At 40.7% G+C, this 17,219-nt stretch overlaps 1 protein-coding gene across 1 annotated transcript in view; it reads right to left on the bottom strand.

The window, feature by feature from the left end:
- CHD2 (chromodomain helicase DNA binding protein 2) overlaps positions 1 to 14,665 on the bottom strand; it is a 78,598-nt gene extending 63,933 nt beyond the window's left edge. The window contains exons 1-2 of the mRNA XM_065412342.1: positions 14,166 to 14,665; positions 13,699 to 13,902 (exon numbers count right to left, since the gene is read on the bottom strand). Of these exons, the coding sequence (XP_065268414.1) occupies positions 13,699 to 13,760 (62 nt within the window). The 5' untranslated portion in view covers positions 13,761 to 13,902; positions 14,166 to 14,665. The remainder of the gene's footprint in view (positions 1 to 13,698; positions 13,903 to 14,165) is intronic.
- Positions 14,666 to 17,219: the final 2,554 nt, after the last annotated feature.

Genomic DNA, 17,219 nt, shown 5'->3' with positions numbered 1-17,219 from the left:
AGTGCAGTCTAGAGAGGAGAATGGAAGCTTGAGGTGCCCGAACTACAACCCCCATAAGGTGAAGTGGCAGCATTTCCAGATCTAAATATTTCAATGTTTGGCCGAAATATTTTTGTATTCCACTGAAAATCAAAATTGGGGGGAGGGAGGGAGTCACATTTTCAAACAGCTCTACTAGCACTGGCTACAAGAAGTTAAACAACAATAATGGTTGGCTTGAGGTCCAGGTGGCATAGTTGATATTTATTTAAGAACACAAAAATACCTATTATCCCTCCCTGCAGCCCTTTGTTTGTCAAGGTTCTGACCGCTTCTGGGGCGGAGTCGGAGACCACATCTACCACACTGTGGGTAATACCATAATGCAAATAAGGATTAAGAATAGTGAAATCTCAAAACTGTCATTTCTTTAGAGAGAGGAATCAGTCATACATGTTTGCAGGTGTGTATGTACATGCATATACACTTGCTAAAAATACTGCAGCTGAATATGTCATATTTCTCCATTTTCTAAGATTGTGGCAAGCAATTCCCTTTTTAAAAACCCCTGAAACTTGTTAGTGAAACAAAGGGCATGTGTTTGTCAAAAACCACCTTTACTTTCATATTTTAATGAAATAAAAAATTTAAATTAAACTATTAGAAAGAAAAGTTAATTCCACAAAGTGGATCCTAACCATCTTCGATAATATCAGGAAGCAAATATACCCCAGTCAATCGGCAAACAGTATGTGCTTGGAATCAGAGTGGTAGCCGTGTTAGTCTGTATCAGCAAAAACAACGAGGAGTCCTTGTGGCACCTTAGAGACTAACAAATTTATTTGGGCATAAGCTTTCATGGGCTAAAACCCACTTCATCAGATGCAAGTATGTGCTTGTTAATCCTTAGAGCTGTACACAATTAGAGATTAAAGTCTCTCTCTTCCAGTGTCTATTTTTGAGAGATAATCTTTTTTGGACGCTAAAAATGGGCACCAGAGTAAGGCAACTTTCAATTACACTGTGGGGAAGTATATATCTGAAAATCACTTTGGGCCCAACCCAACATCCACTAAAGTCAAAAGACAAACACCTATTGAGCTAAGTGCGAGTTGGGTTGGCCCTTTCATAGGGAGTGTATCTACAAATCTAGATCCACCAAGACTCAGAAAAGATGATTCCACATTTCCAAGATGTACTCCAGTCTGTAACTCTTTACTCATGAGGCAAATATTTCTGATCTGGGAAAAACTGACCCATTGCTGAAGAATAAAAGGAAATAATCCTATCTGCGTTCAAGAAAGAACTAGTTTAACAGCAACACTAGGAGCTTACGGGGTCACCTTTTCGCAACCATACATCTTAAGAAATCTGCAAGAAAATCGTAGAAGGACTTGGGTGTCATGATGACTGCTCTACCATTTTACAGCTGGGCAATACAACACAATTTTGTATAGTTTTTTTTATATAAACTGCACCCCAGATTTCTTTGCATGATGTAACTAGAGAGTGAAGGTGAGGGATATGTCTTCACAGGGCCACAGAGAGGTTTTTGGTGAGTCTGGGGCAAAATCTGAAATTGAGGCCTCTTCCAAAAAGAAAAAAAAAAAAAAGAGTGCAAAAACGCACTGACAGCTGAAGTGGAGACAGGGACAAGGCAGCTTACTTTCCAGCATATACACAAAGAAGTCAAATTAAAGCTCCCCATGCAACCTTAGTTCTAGCATTTCCTAACTTTTGAGTGGTTGACTTTACCACTTTGCGTTTTTGTTTGTTTGTTTTAAACAGTTTGTGTGTGTGTGTCATTTCCTAGGTTTTATAAAAAGCAAAGTGATAAGACTGCATCACATAAAATCATATTGTTCACCCACATCAGTAGGGTTTAAACCCCACACCACACTTCACATCTCTTCATTTGAGCTAATGGTGTAACATGTAGAAGCAATAGGCTATTATCCTGACCATGCACCATTCACCAGATGTAGCAGCACACATTTTGCCAGTGGCTTACACAACTATTTGGCAGACAGTAGCAAAACGTTGGGGTATCAGGATTCATGGATTCTATTCCTGATTCTGAAGAGGAATGTCGTCTAGTGGTTACAGACAGCACAATCAAGCATATACCTGGGGCACATGGGAGCACGAAAGGCAGCCTGAGAAAGTGGATGAGACTTGGAACTACCCCAATTAGAGATAAGGTTTTATTCCCAGCCTGACCTTATGCAAACTCTGAGGTATTCCATCTGTAAAATAAGGTAATTGATACTTGCCTGCCTCCTAAGGCAAGGGTGTGAGGCCTTGCTCAGTAACATGGGTTGTGAAGTACACACCAAAAGAAAGAAAGGAATGCTGCAGCTCTTCCTCTTCACTATGTGAGGGCCTGCATTTTATCTTTTGCTCTAGGTCTGTTCCTATGAGCATGTTTGGTGCAGATGAAGCTGGGGGGAAAAGAAGAGGAGGAGGGAGCTCGAGCATGCTTGATGTAAATGGAGTCTTCAGAGATTTTTAGGAGCAAGCCTCTACAGAGCATGTACAAAACGTGATTTCCAGAGGCTAACTTGAGAAAATGTGGATGATGTTCATGGGCACAACAAAAGGCACCCCGGGCTGCCCTTGCCAAATATCCAGCTCCTGCTCCACAGGACAGAGGGTCTAACACTCTTTCAAGAAAAACATATTAAAAAAAAAAACCCCAAACCCTATTTTGCCCAACTTCATTTTCAGTAAAAGCTAAACCATTTTTCCTGAAACTTCCAGAAGAAATTCAGCATGAAACAGAGAGCAAGTAGTGAAAATTTCTAACAGAATAGTTAAAGTTTGGCAAATTTATAAGCATCTGAAAATAGCAGGTTATAACAGAACATGTTAAGCAAACAACAATAGACTTTTAGTAGCAGCTCGAATGTCCAGTACTGATAAGACTGTAAATTACTGCCTATGTTTTTGATTTTGTTTGTATATCACCCAGACAATAGGGTCTTTTTGGTGCTACTAGAATACAACTAATTATTAAGAACTATATGCTCACAACTGGTGTCCTAGCTGTCACCATCTCTGTTCCAGTTTCAAGGCTAGCTTGAGATGGATGTTCACAGAACAGCTGAGCTTTCAAGAGACTTTTTGTGAAGCATTAAGTGAAAGCACCATCTTTTGGCCAACACTGCCTCCCTCTCTCCAAGATAGGCTCCAGAGACAGAACCAAAGAACAAGCACTTACTGAGCTAAATAAATGGTTCATATTTGCATACCTCTCTCTAAAGGTTCTCTGCTTTGTAAAGTATGTTGGGATATCCTGACAGATTTTATAAATCTATTATTTACACTACACCTACATTTACATAATGTAGCACAACTAGCATTCTGTTCAGGACTGGAATAGCAGGGGGTGTTGCAGGTTAGAAAGTGAGGTGCACTTGCAGAGTTGTGTGTAGAGGCCAAAAGATTGGAAAAACAGGAGATCCTGCTGATCAGGTAAAGATGCACTGGTAGAAACGAGCAGAGAGCCCATGAAAAAGAGCTTTATTACAAAGGAAGTCTCTCACCCACAACAGAAACAGATTCTGAACTGCTATCCTTAAAGGCACAGCAAAAGTAGTAATTGTATGAGTAGTTCTGAAGAGCATTTTGATACAATGTAGAATTTTCATTCAAACTCGCTGCTTCTGACTAGGTCTTATTCATATTAGACAAAGTTAAAGCAGGACTCTACTCTGAAAAGTGACCTCACAGAATGGCCCCTTCTTGCACAAATCTGCTCCTTTTGTGCACTTCTGAATCATATGGTCTATTTTTATGGCTTCTTACTCATGTCACACTGCAGAACAATTTCCCAGAAGGGAGTGAGCTGCATATTTCTTCTGAAGTATGAAGAGAATTGTTTATGAAGTTTCAAGCAGTCACCCATGTGTCATTGAAGGTCTAATTTGACTTGCAGTAACTTTTATTACTTATGATGACATATTAGAAGGAAAACCATCTTAACTTTGCAGGGCTTACATTTCAAAAGTGTATTCATTATCTTGGAAACTGGAACATATTTACTATAGGGATTATTGAGACACCAATCCACATAATTTTTAGTCACTTTTCAGAGCAGAGCCCTATTTTAAGACCTGTTAATTGGCTTTAGGTTTGAGATGTTTATTCTTCCTCTTCCTTTATAAAGATGTATTGTTTTTTTCACCATTATAGGCATAGATTTGGAGCAGGGGCGGGCAAATTTTTTGGCCTGAGGGCCACATCGGGTTTCCAAAATTGTATGAAGGGCTGTGCCTCCACAAACAGCCAGGCGCCCGCCCCCTATCCAACCCACCCTGCTTCTCGCTCTCTGAGGTCCCCCCTGGGACTCCTGCCCCATCCACCCCCCACCCCCGCTCCCTGTCCCCTGACTGCACCCAGTCCCCACCGCCCCATCCAACCCCCCTCTCCTTCCTGACTGCCCCCCCCAACCCCTGCCCCATCCAACCACCACTGCTCCCTGGCCCCTGACTGCCCCCCGCCGCTCCATCCAACCCTCCCCTCTCCTTCCTGACTGCTCCCCCGGGATCCCCACCCCCTGACCGCCCCACCCCCTGTGCCCCCTATCCACACCCCCGCCCCCTGCCCACCACCCCGAAGTCCCCTGCCTCTATCCACCCCCCACTCCCCCGGTCCCGTCCCCTTACTGCGCTGCCTGGAGCACCGGTGGCTGGCAGCGCTACAGCTGCGCCACCCAGAGCATCAGGACAGGCAGCTCTGGAAGGGCTGTCCTGCGCTGCCCGGCCGCCCAGAGCATTGCGCCGGCAGCGCAGTGAGCTAAGGCTGCGGGGGAGGGGGAACAGCAGGGGAGGGGCGAGCCTCCCGGGCTAGGAGCTCAGACGCCAGGCAGCAGGGTCCCGCGGGCCACAGTTTGCCCACCTCTGATTTAGAGACTGAAGGAAAAATGATCACACTGAAAAGCAGCATTTGAGGTACCCTCACTCTGTTTCTGCCCAATCTCTTCATTATTTGACACTAACTGTCTGATAAACAGCTTTGCCTTCATTAAAACTGGAACAAAGATACCGTAAGTTGCAGCAGATCTCTATCTCTAAAAGAGAGTGAGTTTTAGATTTAGAGACAGCATCATCGGCCTCATTCAACAGCTCAGCAAACTGTATTCAGAAATAAAAATATTTGGGGAAGTTGGTTAACTATTTGCCTTAATATGTGGAAAACAGGGCTCAGCTGCTCACTGACCCATGAGTTAGAAGTTGGAAATGCCTGGGATACAGGCAATTTAGTAGGGGTTAGAAAAGAATCGATCATTCTAATCACACACCCCCTCTACTTGATTAAGGAGGATCACTGAGGGCAAGTCTACACTACAGCACGACATCGGCGCAGCTGCGCCACTGTAGAGCATCTGGTGCAGACATGCTATGCAGATGGGAGACCGCTCTCCTGTCAGCATAATAGCTTCCGCCTCTCACGGAGGTGAAGTAATGTCAGCGAGAGTGCGTCTCCCACCGACACAGGACCAGTGTGGACAGCGTTTAGGTCGCTGTAACTTGCATCACTCGGGGGGGTGAAAGGAGAGTACAAGTGTAGACTTCAGGGCTCTGAAAGAGAGATCTCCCCTTCCCCAGGTCTGAAAGTACTAACGTGTTTAACATTCACCAAGAGCAGCATATAACTCAGTTGTGACTGCCTCACTGTTCCCGCTCACGCAGCACCCACTGTTGAGAACCTTATAATACAGGGGCGGGTAAACTTTCTGGCCTGAGGGCCGCAGCTGGTTTTGGAAATTGTATGGAGGGCCGGTTAGGGGAGGGGGGCATGGGCTGGCCCCCACCCTCCCCCCGCTTCTGGCCCCCTGACAACCCCCCCGTACTCCTGGCCCATCCAAACCCCCCTCTTCCCTGACGGCCCCCCTGGAACCCGTGCCCCATCCAACCACCCCTTCTCCCTGACCGCCCCCAGAACCTCTGCCACTGACTGCCCCCCGCTGCCCCATCCAACCCCCCCCCCTTCCTGACTGCCTGCCGCGGGACCCCTGCCCCCATTCAAACCCTGTTCCCCGCCCACTGCCCGCCCCGCCCCCTGACCACCACCCTGAACTCCCCTGCCCTCTATCCAACCCCACCGCCCCCCGCTCCCTGCCCCCTTACCGCGCTGCTTGGAGCACTGGTGGCTGGCAGTGCTGCAGCTGCACCGCCCAGCTGGAGCCAGTCGTGCCAGCGCAGCACAGAGCACTGGGTCAGGCCGGGCTCTGCAGCTGCGCTGCGCCAGAAGCTTGCCACTCCGCCGCCCAGAGCATTGCGCCGGCGGCTCACTGTGCCGCCGGCTGTGGGGGAGGGGCCGGGGGCAAGCTTCCCGGGCCAGGAGCTATGGGGCCGGGCAGGAGGGGCCCCGCGGGCCGTAGTTTGCCCACCTCTGTTATAATACCTGTGCATAATGGGAGAAGAGACAATATCTAGTAGGCAAAAAAAACAGGCTATCTGTGCCCTTGAGATTAGATAAAAACAAGGAGTCTGGTGGCATCTGAAGGAGTGGGTTTTTACCCACAAAAGCTAATGCTCAAATAAATCTGTTAGTCTTTAAGGTGCCACCAGACTCCTCATTGTTTTTGTGGATACAGACTAACACGACTACCCCCCTGATACTAGGAAAGAGACAGCAGGACAGAAGTTACTTCATACATCACTCAATCATTTTAACTGCCACTTTAGCAGGTTTTTGTTTATCCATGTCAGCACAGTCAGCATGAAGCACAATGGCCAATTCAAAAGGGACTCTGCATGTAGTCAGCAGCACATAGTTGTAGTGAACATGCAAATACTTTAGGGGAAATATGCACAGCAACAGCTGTTCCGCTCAAGATGGCAAATTGATTTTAGTATGTGCTAGAAAGAGACCTTTTTAAATATTGTGCATGAAACCCTGACAAGTCTTATATTAAAGAAACAGGCCCTAAAAGAATTGGTAAAATTTGGATTTAGGCTTTCCCCCTTCATAGTTTAAAACTTCAGCCAAGTATCAGAGGGGTAGCCGTGTTAGTCTGAATCTGTAAAAAGCAACAGCGGGTCCTGGGGCACCTTTAAGACTAACAGAAGTATTGGGAGCATAAGCTTTCGTGGGTAAGAACCTCACTTCTTCAGATGCAAGACTTGCATCTGAAGAAGTGAGGTTCTTACCCACTTCTACCCACGAAAGCTTATGCTCCCAATACTTGTTAGTCTTAAAGGTGCCACAGGACCCTCTGTTGCTTTTTACAAACTTCAGCCAGTTACATTTGTGTGTCCAGTGCAAAACCCAGAAGATATGGGTTTACCACAGACACTGGGGGTCTGCTGTATGATTCTATCACAAGTGATCTTTAAAGGCAGTTTTGGCTGGAGGAGTTAGGACAATAATCTATTAGAGTGCATCCCCTGCAGACGTCATGTGACAGCCATACCTCTCCAAATACAGCAATGATGAAAGGAGATCTGAAAAGGTGGCAGATTCACAGTTAAGAGGTGGGACTCCCTCACAGAACAAAAAACATCCAACTGTTCCTACAAACTCCAGTATTCGTTTTTACAATATATTAAAATATAAGGAATGTTGATATTTCTATGCCTAAAAATAAAAAAAAGAAATGTAAGGAAGCCTAAACACTTACAGCTTCACAAATATTTTAGAGCAGTAAACAGTTGGTGGAATCTTTCCACTGTCACATACAGAATTGGTTTGGGTGGGGCAGGGTTGGGGAATAGCAAGCAATGAATTGTTCAAAATCACTGCTGTAAAGTACCCAGGACTTAGCAAAACACTTCACACTTGACGATCTCAGAGGCAGAAGGCTAAATAAATAGATATCCTGTCATTTCTTCAAGTGGCCTCTATAGAATAGAGGTGAGAGGTACTGAAGGGGGGGGGGGGGGCTGTTGGAATGACATTTCTCTGGGGATTGATGATTCAGTTTCTAAGGGCTGGTCTACACTGGGCACTTACATTGGCTACCTCTCTCAGGGGTGTGAAAAATCCACACTTTTGAGACACACAGCTATGCCAACCCCATGTAGACAGTGCTAGGTCAATGGAAGAATTCTTCCATCAGCCTAGGTACCACCTCTCAGGGAGGTAGATAACCTACACCAATGGTAGAACCCCTTCTGCTTCTACACTGAAGCACTACAGTGGTGCAGCTGTACTGCTATAGCGGTTTAAGTGTAGCCATATCCTTGTTAATTGACACCTTGCCAATATTACCTTCCCCCACCCCCCCTCAACTCAACATCATACTAGTGCATTTAAAATGTAGTGGGTGCAAAAGAGCGTATGTCTTCAGTGCAGTTACTCTGGCTCTGGGCATTGGGTCAGCCTAGCTCACGAGCACTGAAATGAGTTAGTGTTCTCACCTGGTGCTGCACTTACTTCTAAGACTTCTGGGGGCACACCCAAGATACGCCTCTCTATGACTCTTTTCCCAGTGAATTGTGGGAGACCTTATCTGTCCTGAGCAGAAGGGGGAACTACAGAAAGGCAATGCCTTTGGCACGGGAGAACTATCAGCACTTGACTGATTTAGACCTCACTGCAAAATGGGCAGGATGACAAGTAAAAGCAGAACCCAGGCTCTAAAGATATATCTCCAGCTGTGAAAGCTAGCCTGTGTTGAAGGCATCACTAAACTCAGGCAAGAGGTTTTATGAATAGATATGAGCAGGTATGGGGCAACACCCAGGTAAAAGCCTGGGCAAATTCTGCAGTGAAGACACACTTAGGGCTTGTCTACACTTGAAACTCTACAGTGGAACACCTCCAGTGCTGCAAGTATGCAAATGTCTATTTAGCTACACTGAAGCGCTAATGTTAACATTAGCTTTAATAATTTTTTTAATATTACCTATGCCCATGGGAGGGGTTTTCCTGTTGGCACAGGTATTCCACCTCCCTGAAAGGTAGATACTTCCATGAACCTAGCACTATCTACAAGGGGACTTCAGCTTAAAACATTGCTGAGGGATGTGAGCAAGTCAGCTGGGTTGATCTAATTTTCTAGTGTAAATGAGCCCTTAGTTGGCTGTGATAAATGAAGGCAGTTTCTGTAGGATTATGAAATCACACAGTTGATCTATTTATTCTTGTCTTCCATTTCTGTTACATAAAATACTCAGGATAATACAGTTAGAGAATACATAGTGTTTGATTATTTCAAAGAAGTCTGAATTAAGTTTTTATTTGAGAGTTAAAGAAACAGTTCATAAATATTTAAAACTATTTCTAATTTCTTGCAGTGAGTTTACAAGGGTTCTGTATATTCTTTGCAGTTCTAGCAAAGCTCAAAAAACAGAAAATACCATTTAAAATCTCTGAATCATGTATTTGTAATGAGATAAGTTACTTCCTTAAAATAAAAATGAACCATCCCTTTGCATTTCATGTAGATTACATCATAATACAACTAAACCAAATTTCTTGCACGTTATTTTCTCTGCACTGATGTAACATGGATTGCTTGGTTTTGTTTTTTTAAAAACCCTTCAGATTAGAAGTGAGCAGAAGATTAAAAAGTTTTTAAAAAAAAACTCTGCAGAGCCATGAAGAACCAAATTCTGTAAGTGTTACTGCAGGATTGGAACAAAAAGCACTCACAGTAACAACCAATTAGTTTGTAAACTGGAGAACCAAAGGAATTTGTAGCCAGAACATGTTCAAAATGTATTGTTAAACATGTCCAGTATTGCTTGTCCTATGTTTTTTTTAAAAAGGAGTAAAATGTGATCTGGCTAAAAGCATTTACACACTTATGGGGCAAGTAGGGAAATGGGGCTTCATCCATTTAAGATTTGTAAAGTTATAAAAAATGTCCAGCTGTTCAAGGAACACTAAAGGGTATCCAAGTTTAAAAAAAAAAAAAAGATCAAGGAAAATTCCACTAAAAATGTCCATAAAGAGGATGTGAGAAAATTCATTGTAGATCTACTGCATGCACATACTCTCTCACACACACTGGAATGAACGCTGTGCATGCAACCGCTGTTTTCCCTGCTGGCTGAGCAGGCAATGGCTCTCTTGCCAAGAGTGGGGGAGGCTCTGAAAAGCAAGCTTATGCTGACATCACTAGAAGGCAGAGCTCTGCTTCCACAGAGGCAGCCGAGTGTTGACTGTCCTGTTACCAAGTGAGCTAACAGCCAATCAGGTTCCACAGCAAAAACAAGATGGCCTTTGAACTCCCCACCAGCAACTTCCTGCTGTTTTCAGAGTACACACAGTGCAATGCAGTATGTCTGTCAGCTATGCGGCACAAAGGAACAGCCATTTTGTGACTGAACTGGACCTGCACCAAAATGCCAGGCGTTTAATCATTTTTCCTTTCCTTCCAAGAGTGGCTAGTTTCCTTTTGAGCATTAACAAGACAAGAAATACTAATTGCTGATGAAACCAGATAGAGGTGTTAATTTTTGTTTCACTTCTTTATTTTCCCCAGATAAAATCCTCTTTTATATGAAACTACTTCTTCATAAAATGGCTGCCACAAACTGAATGTGTTCTGTTCTGCAAAGTCTGCTGCACTCTGCAGTTCAGTTCTACAAAAGCAGCCGTTTGCCAAGAGGACAACAGATTACAGATCTAAAACTTCAAAGCTCTCAATGGAAAACAGGTCTAAATCCATTCACACAGAACTAATATTTCCAAATTGTATTTTATAACACGAAGTGCAAGTTGGAAGCAAATACAACTGTCTGTACTGCTTCTGCATCTCTTACGTAATAAAAATACAAGCCATGTCCATTTCATTACTGTTAGGGATGCGATAAGGTAACTGCAATGAAGAAATTCCAAGGGATTTAAGCAGAAGTTGGATCTATATGGTGTGTCCTTATCTTAAGTATTTATACTACTGTTGTACAGGATTGCCAATTCCTAGATTTATTTTATCTTAATTTGTATTTCAGATACCAGTATTTGTGAAGTTAACGTTGTATTCAAAATTTATTGTGCAACTGCTCCTCTTCACATCATCTGCCTTTTTAAATAAAATGCATTAGAAAAGGCAGAAGATGCAAGCAAAAATATTTTTAAAGAAAGGTTACTGCCAACATTTTGTTCCATTGTTTAAAATTTTGAGTTATTGACAACATCCCAGCTTTCATCCTGGGTTAAGCAAGTTAAATCAAGTGAGTGAGCTTAACAGTGAAGTTGGAAAGCTTGACAATTGGGTTACCGTCTGTATACTGAAATACAGGAAGAAGAGGTGTTGCTATTCGTCCAAAAGGTCCCAAGAAAGGCCTACATCTGTGCAGACTCTACTAAACTTTTTGTAAGAGTTAAACTAACATAATTTCCCCTCAGGAATAATTTCTGTTTCAAGTCAACTCTCAGAGGAGTTTGTTTGTTCGTTCAGATAAGGTTTTTTTTTTTTTTCCACTTTTTCTTTCCTAGGGCTGGAAATTCAGGAATCTCAATTCCAGTCATATTCCCTAGTCATTATACTAATACACTCTCTACCAAATACACACATTGTTTCCTATCTGTATTTTTGCTTCTCATAACCTCAGATCAGTGGCACCAGTCACTCATATCCACCTTACCCTTCCATTTTCATTATTGTAGTCTCCAATCGAGGCATGATTATGTAATATGACTTCACACATTACCTAATGCTTCTAAGCTAGTCCAACAAAATTGTGAGAGGGGAGTCAAGTCAGAGAAGCATGATCTGTGCAGACATCAATGTGTTTCAGGGTTACAGTAAAACAAGCTGAAGGCTTTACTTCCTAGAAATCATTTCCCCCATATCTTAAAGTCAACCTTAGAAAGCAAAGTATTTTAGACATTCAGCTGACTCAGCTCAGAAAATAAGGCTCATTTATAAATATGCTCTGTTCAATTGCTCCCACACTCCAGGTGAGTAGATATTACCAGCACTAAGTTTATTCTGGTGAAGTATGGGAAAAGGGGGAGAAAAATGTTAAGCAATTTACTTTTTTATTTAATACAACAGGTGAAACATATGGCTCAATCAATGATGCTAGACACATGATCTTTGCTACAAAAGAGCAAAATTACACATATGATGCTATGCAAATATTATACCCTTGGGACAGAAAAAAATAAAATCAAAGGTTGTGTGTCTGTGTGATCCCAATTATTCACCCATTATACCCAGTTATTAGACTTCATTTTATTTGGCATAATATTCCTACACTCCTAAAATGTATTTATTCTGATTGCTGTTGCTCTTACTACTGATCATCCACATTTTTCAGTGACATTTAGATTAAAAAGCAAACCAACTTTTCTTAAAGTCAGGATTTTTGCAGCTGCACTTACAAACATAATTACAACCTTATAATTAAGGTTGAAAATATGTCAAACATTTTAAAAAATACAAGTCCTTGTATATACTGTGTGTATGATTTGGGGTTTTTTTTAAAACTAATTTAACAATACCCATTTTAAATCAAATAAATTTACCTATTTCCATTTTAACACCTTTTATTACATTGCAATTTAAAAACATTCCTGATTAGCATGCAAAATTAAGTTTTAAAAGGTTATAACAAAATAACGTGGTCTCGAATGTGTTTCTACCACAAATATTTCAAGTTCATATAATGTTCAAGAATAGGTTAAATATTACTGGACAAAGAATCTTATTCATACATTTGATAAACTTACATAGTGCACATGTTGATACCAAAGAGTTTTAGAATTCATTTTATTGACAATTACTTAAAAGATACTCAAGGAAAAATGAACAGGTCACGATTTAATAAAAGTTAACATAAATAGGCAAAATGAAATGTATTGACAAACCACTGAAGAGCAATGCAAAGTTTTTAGACTTCAATGTTAGATTAAGCCAACGTATTGTTTAAGATACAATGTTAGAAGCTAAATGAAGAACAAAACAAAGGACTTAATGTAGTTGTAAGTCTATCAAATGTTAGCAGTATTTTCAGCATTTTGTACTCTTCCTCAAATCAAAGTTAAATTTATAAAGTATTTGAAAAGAATATCATTACTTGACATAAAAGTAAACACACATTCTGAGCAAAAATATACAAAACAAGCAATCAAAGGACACCAAGGTTCCCATTTACAATCCTAGTTTAGATTTTATAAACATGAAATACTATCACCACCAGGGGAAAGTTTGGTTAAATTGTATCAAAATACCTAAAATACCTAAACAGTATCAAAGTTCTGTAAGCCCAAATAAAATATAAAGTAAGGAGCATCAATCAAACAGGCACTTTTTAGTTTATATTTTAAAATGAACTTTTTTTCATTCATGTAAGTTTCTCTAGTGTCTATTTACTATAATTTACTACTACTAGGCTTCTGTATGGCCCTCAGTTAAAGTTTAGACTTCTGAGATTCTTCAAAGAAAAATTTGCCTTGTATGTAAAATGGTGCAATGCAGCAATGGCTAAACCGACAAGGTCGTTTTTCACAGAACAAAAAACCTAAAAACTGAAATTCAGAAACTGAAAAAGCATAACAGAGAAAGGGGCTCCCTTGAATAAAGGTACATTACCTTTTGACTCTGACATGGGCCCTTAAGTCACAACACAACTTTCAGAAATTGATACCAAAAAAAATTAGGGTGTGGCATATTAACAATCTCAAGGTCATTCCTTAAAAAAGGAATCAAAATCAGTTAAATGTTTTGTATTAAGTATGGGCAGTAAACCAAAGCTGTCAAGGTAAACACTGTATTCAAAGGTTTTTAAAAAATAAAATAAAGTTGATAGATCATACCTCGATGCATTGCTGTGTACTGAACCCTCCTCTCCTTGGCTTTTGTCCTCATTTCTCATCATCTTTTAATTCTTAAATATTAAAGGGGGGTATCTGTGTTTGCTTTGATGTCCTGTGCCCAGGTATTTACTGTCAAAAGTTGAAAGAAAGGTAAGGTCCCAGTTTGTTTCATTGGCTTTCGTTATCAAGAACAAAGTCCTGACGCTGCAATGATAGTTATAACAATACACAACACTGATCAGCACAGGAAAACGGACATTTAAAACAATAATATTCATTTTAAAAAGAAAAAATTGGAAGAGAAACAGCCCAGAGCAGCATCCTGCAAACTTTCCCAAAGTAACAGAGGAAGCAAAAATCTCTGTGTTTTATTGCGTCATTCCCAATACAGCTCAAATCGGTCGAAAAGTCAAAGTACTCAAAAACGGCAGAAATCTGAAAAATAATAATATTGATTGCCCACCTACCTGATCCATGCACCACCGCCAGGACCAAGCCGATATTAGTTTCGGGTAGTGGAAAAACATCAGATGCAAAATATTTGGAGGTAAAACGATAACTATATATTTTTAGATAATAAAAAAATAAATAGATTCTAATCCCCAAAAATATACTGCTGTGAAAGCAAAAGCAGCGATAATTAGTACAAAAAATGTCCGGGGGAAAAGCTCATTAGGAGAGCGCACAAAAATGGAGGTACGCCATGGCTTCTAAGCTGGAAAAACAACGACCTGGGCTCTCTCCACGGCTTCTTCTTTCCAGCAAGGCACGAAAAGAGAGCCTCCAAAAGCTGCTTTTCTGCCCGAAAAAGGCTCAATTAGCCCCCGATTCGTGCCTAGAACAGGTATGGGGCTCTGGGGGCCCCCTGAGGCTGCCCAAAAGTTAGGGAAAGTTGCGTAAAGTGTTGGGAAGGCACGGAGCTCAGCGCGCTCTCTCTAAGGCACAGCCGCCATCTAGAGCTCCTTCCCAGCTCTGAGCTCTGCCTTTGATTGACACTCTCTACATTTACCCCACAACTCAGGTGATGTACCATAGACCCACCCCTTCATTTCTACCAAAAAAAAATGAGATAGCCTCTACCTAAAGGGTGCCTGCCACCCCCCACATCCTTGGCTTCTTCAAACCACCCCATCTGAGGGGGCACCTTAACCCCATCTGGCTCAGACACCCTTTTCAAGCCAGAAAGAAATGTAATTTGTTTCTTTTGTTTTAAAGATTTGCTAAATATTTCAGTCCATGGGCTAAAATTACTTCCTCCCTGGACAGGAAGTGGTGCTGTAACAAGCCATTTTGAAAGAATGGAAGAGGGACTAATAGCCAGATTTGAGCAACAACCCTCCTTGGAAGTCAACCCCACCCAGTGGGTAGCAATTTTTTTTTTTTAAATTCAATCAAAAAAAAAATCCATCTTCAATCAATAATCCCTTCCCTTGTCACTCAATACCTATAATTTAAGATTGAAAAATGGAAAGTCACTACACCCTAAAGAAAGCAGTTTGACAGTAACCCTTTCAACTCAACAGCGCCTCCCTAGTGGTTCTTGAGAAGAGCAAAATTAAATAGCTATGTTATTTTAATTCATTAACCGAAGAGACTATTGCAAAAAAAAATATAGCACCCAGGTTGAGATATTGCCCATTTCTTAACCCATTAGTGTTTATAATAGATCTTAACATCCTAAAGTGGACTTTTTACAGTAATGTAGAATTCAAGGTCCAGAATTAGTTATTCATTACAAGCCAAGTAAAATCTCAGGTACTACGTCCTGGTAGAGAAAACACCACTCATTGAGGAATTGGAAGGGATCTAAGCACAAGAGATGCCCTTATGCCCACTACTCCTCCCCCAACAAGCAAAAGTGATAACCAACTAGAAGCATCACCTAAGCTTTTCACACATTTATTATCCATTTTACAAGATATTGTAATCAGGCATCAGTGTTCAGATTTTTTGGTAATGTTTTGATTGGGACTTTATACTAAGTGCATCAAAAATGGTACACTATCCCAACCAATGGCCAATAGCAAGTTCAACCAGTAAAACCCAAGTTATTTTCTTTCAGCTCCTCCATATCCTTCCCATTCTTGCCCTCAGTCAATCCACCCTGTCTCTTCAATGCAGTAAAATGAGGGTTGTGTAAATTTGATGTGCTATACCAAAATAGTGCAATATTGACTGGTGAGTGATTATATAAATATAGAAGAAAACTAGTGACCCTCTGCGCACACAGCAAATTAAAAAAATAAATTACAATGTAAAAAGAGCACTAATTCCAAACTGAACTTTATCAGTACAAAGAAAATCTATTAATTTGAATACTCAGTCTTTTTTAGACAGTCTAATACTCAACCGCACCATATAATAAATGGCAGAAACAAGACTGGCTAGGTAAGTGTGTACATTCAACACTGCATGATTAAACAGTTATGAACAGCCATTATCATATGTTAAGAATGAAGATTTCCAACAATTTATCTCAATGAATGACAGCTGAACATCTCATGCTAAATCTACAATATTTGTCATTTGGAGATCCCTTTTGTCCAGATTATCTCAATTAACACCAGGTCTGTCCTGGTATTCAAATGTGAGGAGAAAAGTTGGGCTACCTGTTCAAGATGAAATTTAAGTATAAAATTGTTTCTCTGTAGCCAACGGTTGACCAATAACATACATTTCTTGTAAGTGGCAACGTGATTTTTGAACAATAACTGACTTTTAAAAATACTACTTCACATAGGTTAACTTTGGTGTTTTTTATCTAGTAACAAGATCAAATAACTCCACTTAACACTTATTTGTAAGGAATTATTAAGTCAACAAGAAATTCACAGTATACAGGATGGCCATGAACTGTATTGGACATTTGCACAGACTAATTCTAATCCATTTTAAATAAATTGGTTTAAACACTCATTAAGCCAAGGTACTCAACTCCACAGAAGTAAAAAATTTTAGAATGGTATAGGTTTTTTTTTTTTTAAATCAATCCAAAATGTAACAGAAGTTTCCAACACAAAGCACATGAAATTTAGCAAAGAAGTTGTTCAGGCAACTCATTTGAAGTTCACTATAAAGGTTTTGTATACACACCCCTCCACACAAACAACAACAAAAAAGATAGTTCAGGATGACCCTTCACTGCAAACCAATGGCCATGCATTTTATTGCCTAGTTTGCCAATATATTTGAAATTTGTACCATCCTATGATAGCTTCAGAAAGTTTAACAAAAGGACTTTGACAACTGACCAAGTACTCAACAAAATAAAAAATTGAACATTTTAACTCCATGGATAACTAAAAATAAAATATTGGACATTGAGAAACTGAGGAGTCTTTGAAACCAAATATAGCCATATTTCAAATGAAGTATTTCATAAAACTTACAAAGCCCTCAGTATTTACCAGCTTTAAAAATATTTCTCATTTTCAGTGTCCAATGATCAAAGAAATGTAATGCACCTAAACATCAATATATTCCAAGTATTTTTCAGCCAGGAAAAAGACAAACCAAGAATA

This window comes from Emys orbicularis, chromosome 10 (genome assembly GCF_028017835.1).
Source record: "Emys orbicularis isolate rEmyOrb1 chromosome 10, rEmyOrb1.hap1, whole genome shotgun sequence".
Lineage (NCBI taxonomy): Eukaryota > Metazoa > Chordata > Testudines > Emydidae > Emys > Emys orbicularis.
Note: the sequence above shows the minus strand (reverse complement) of the source record. Positions and strands in the feature narration are given on the sequence as shown.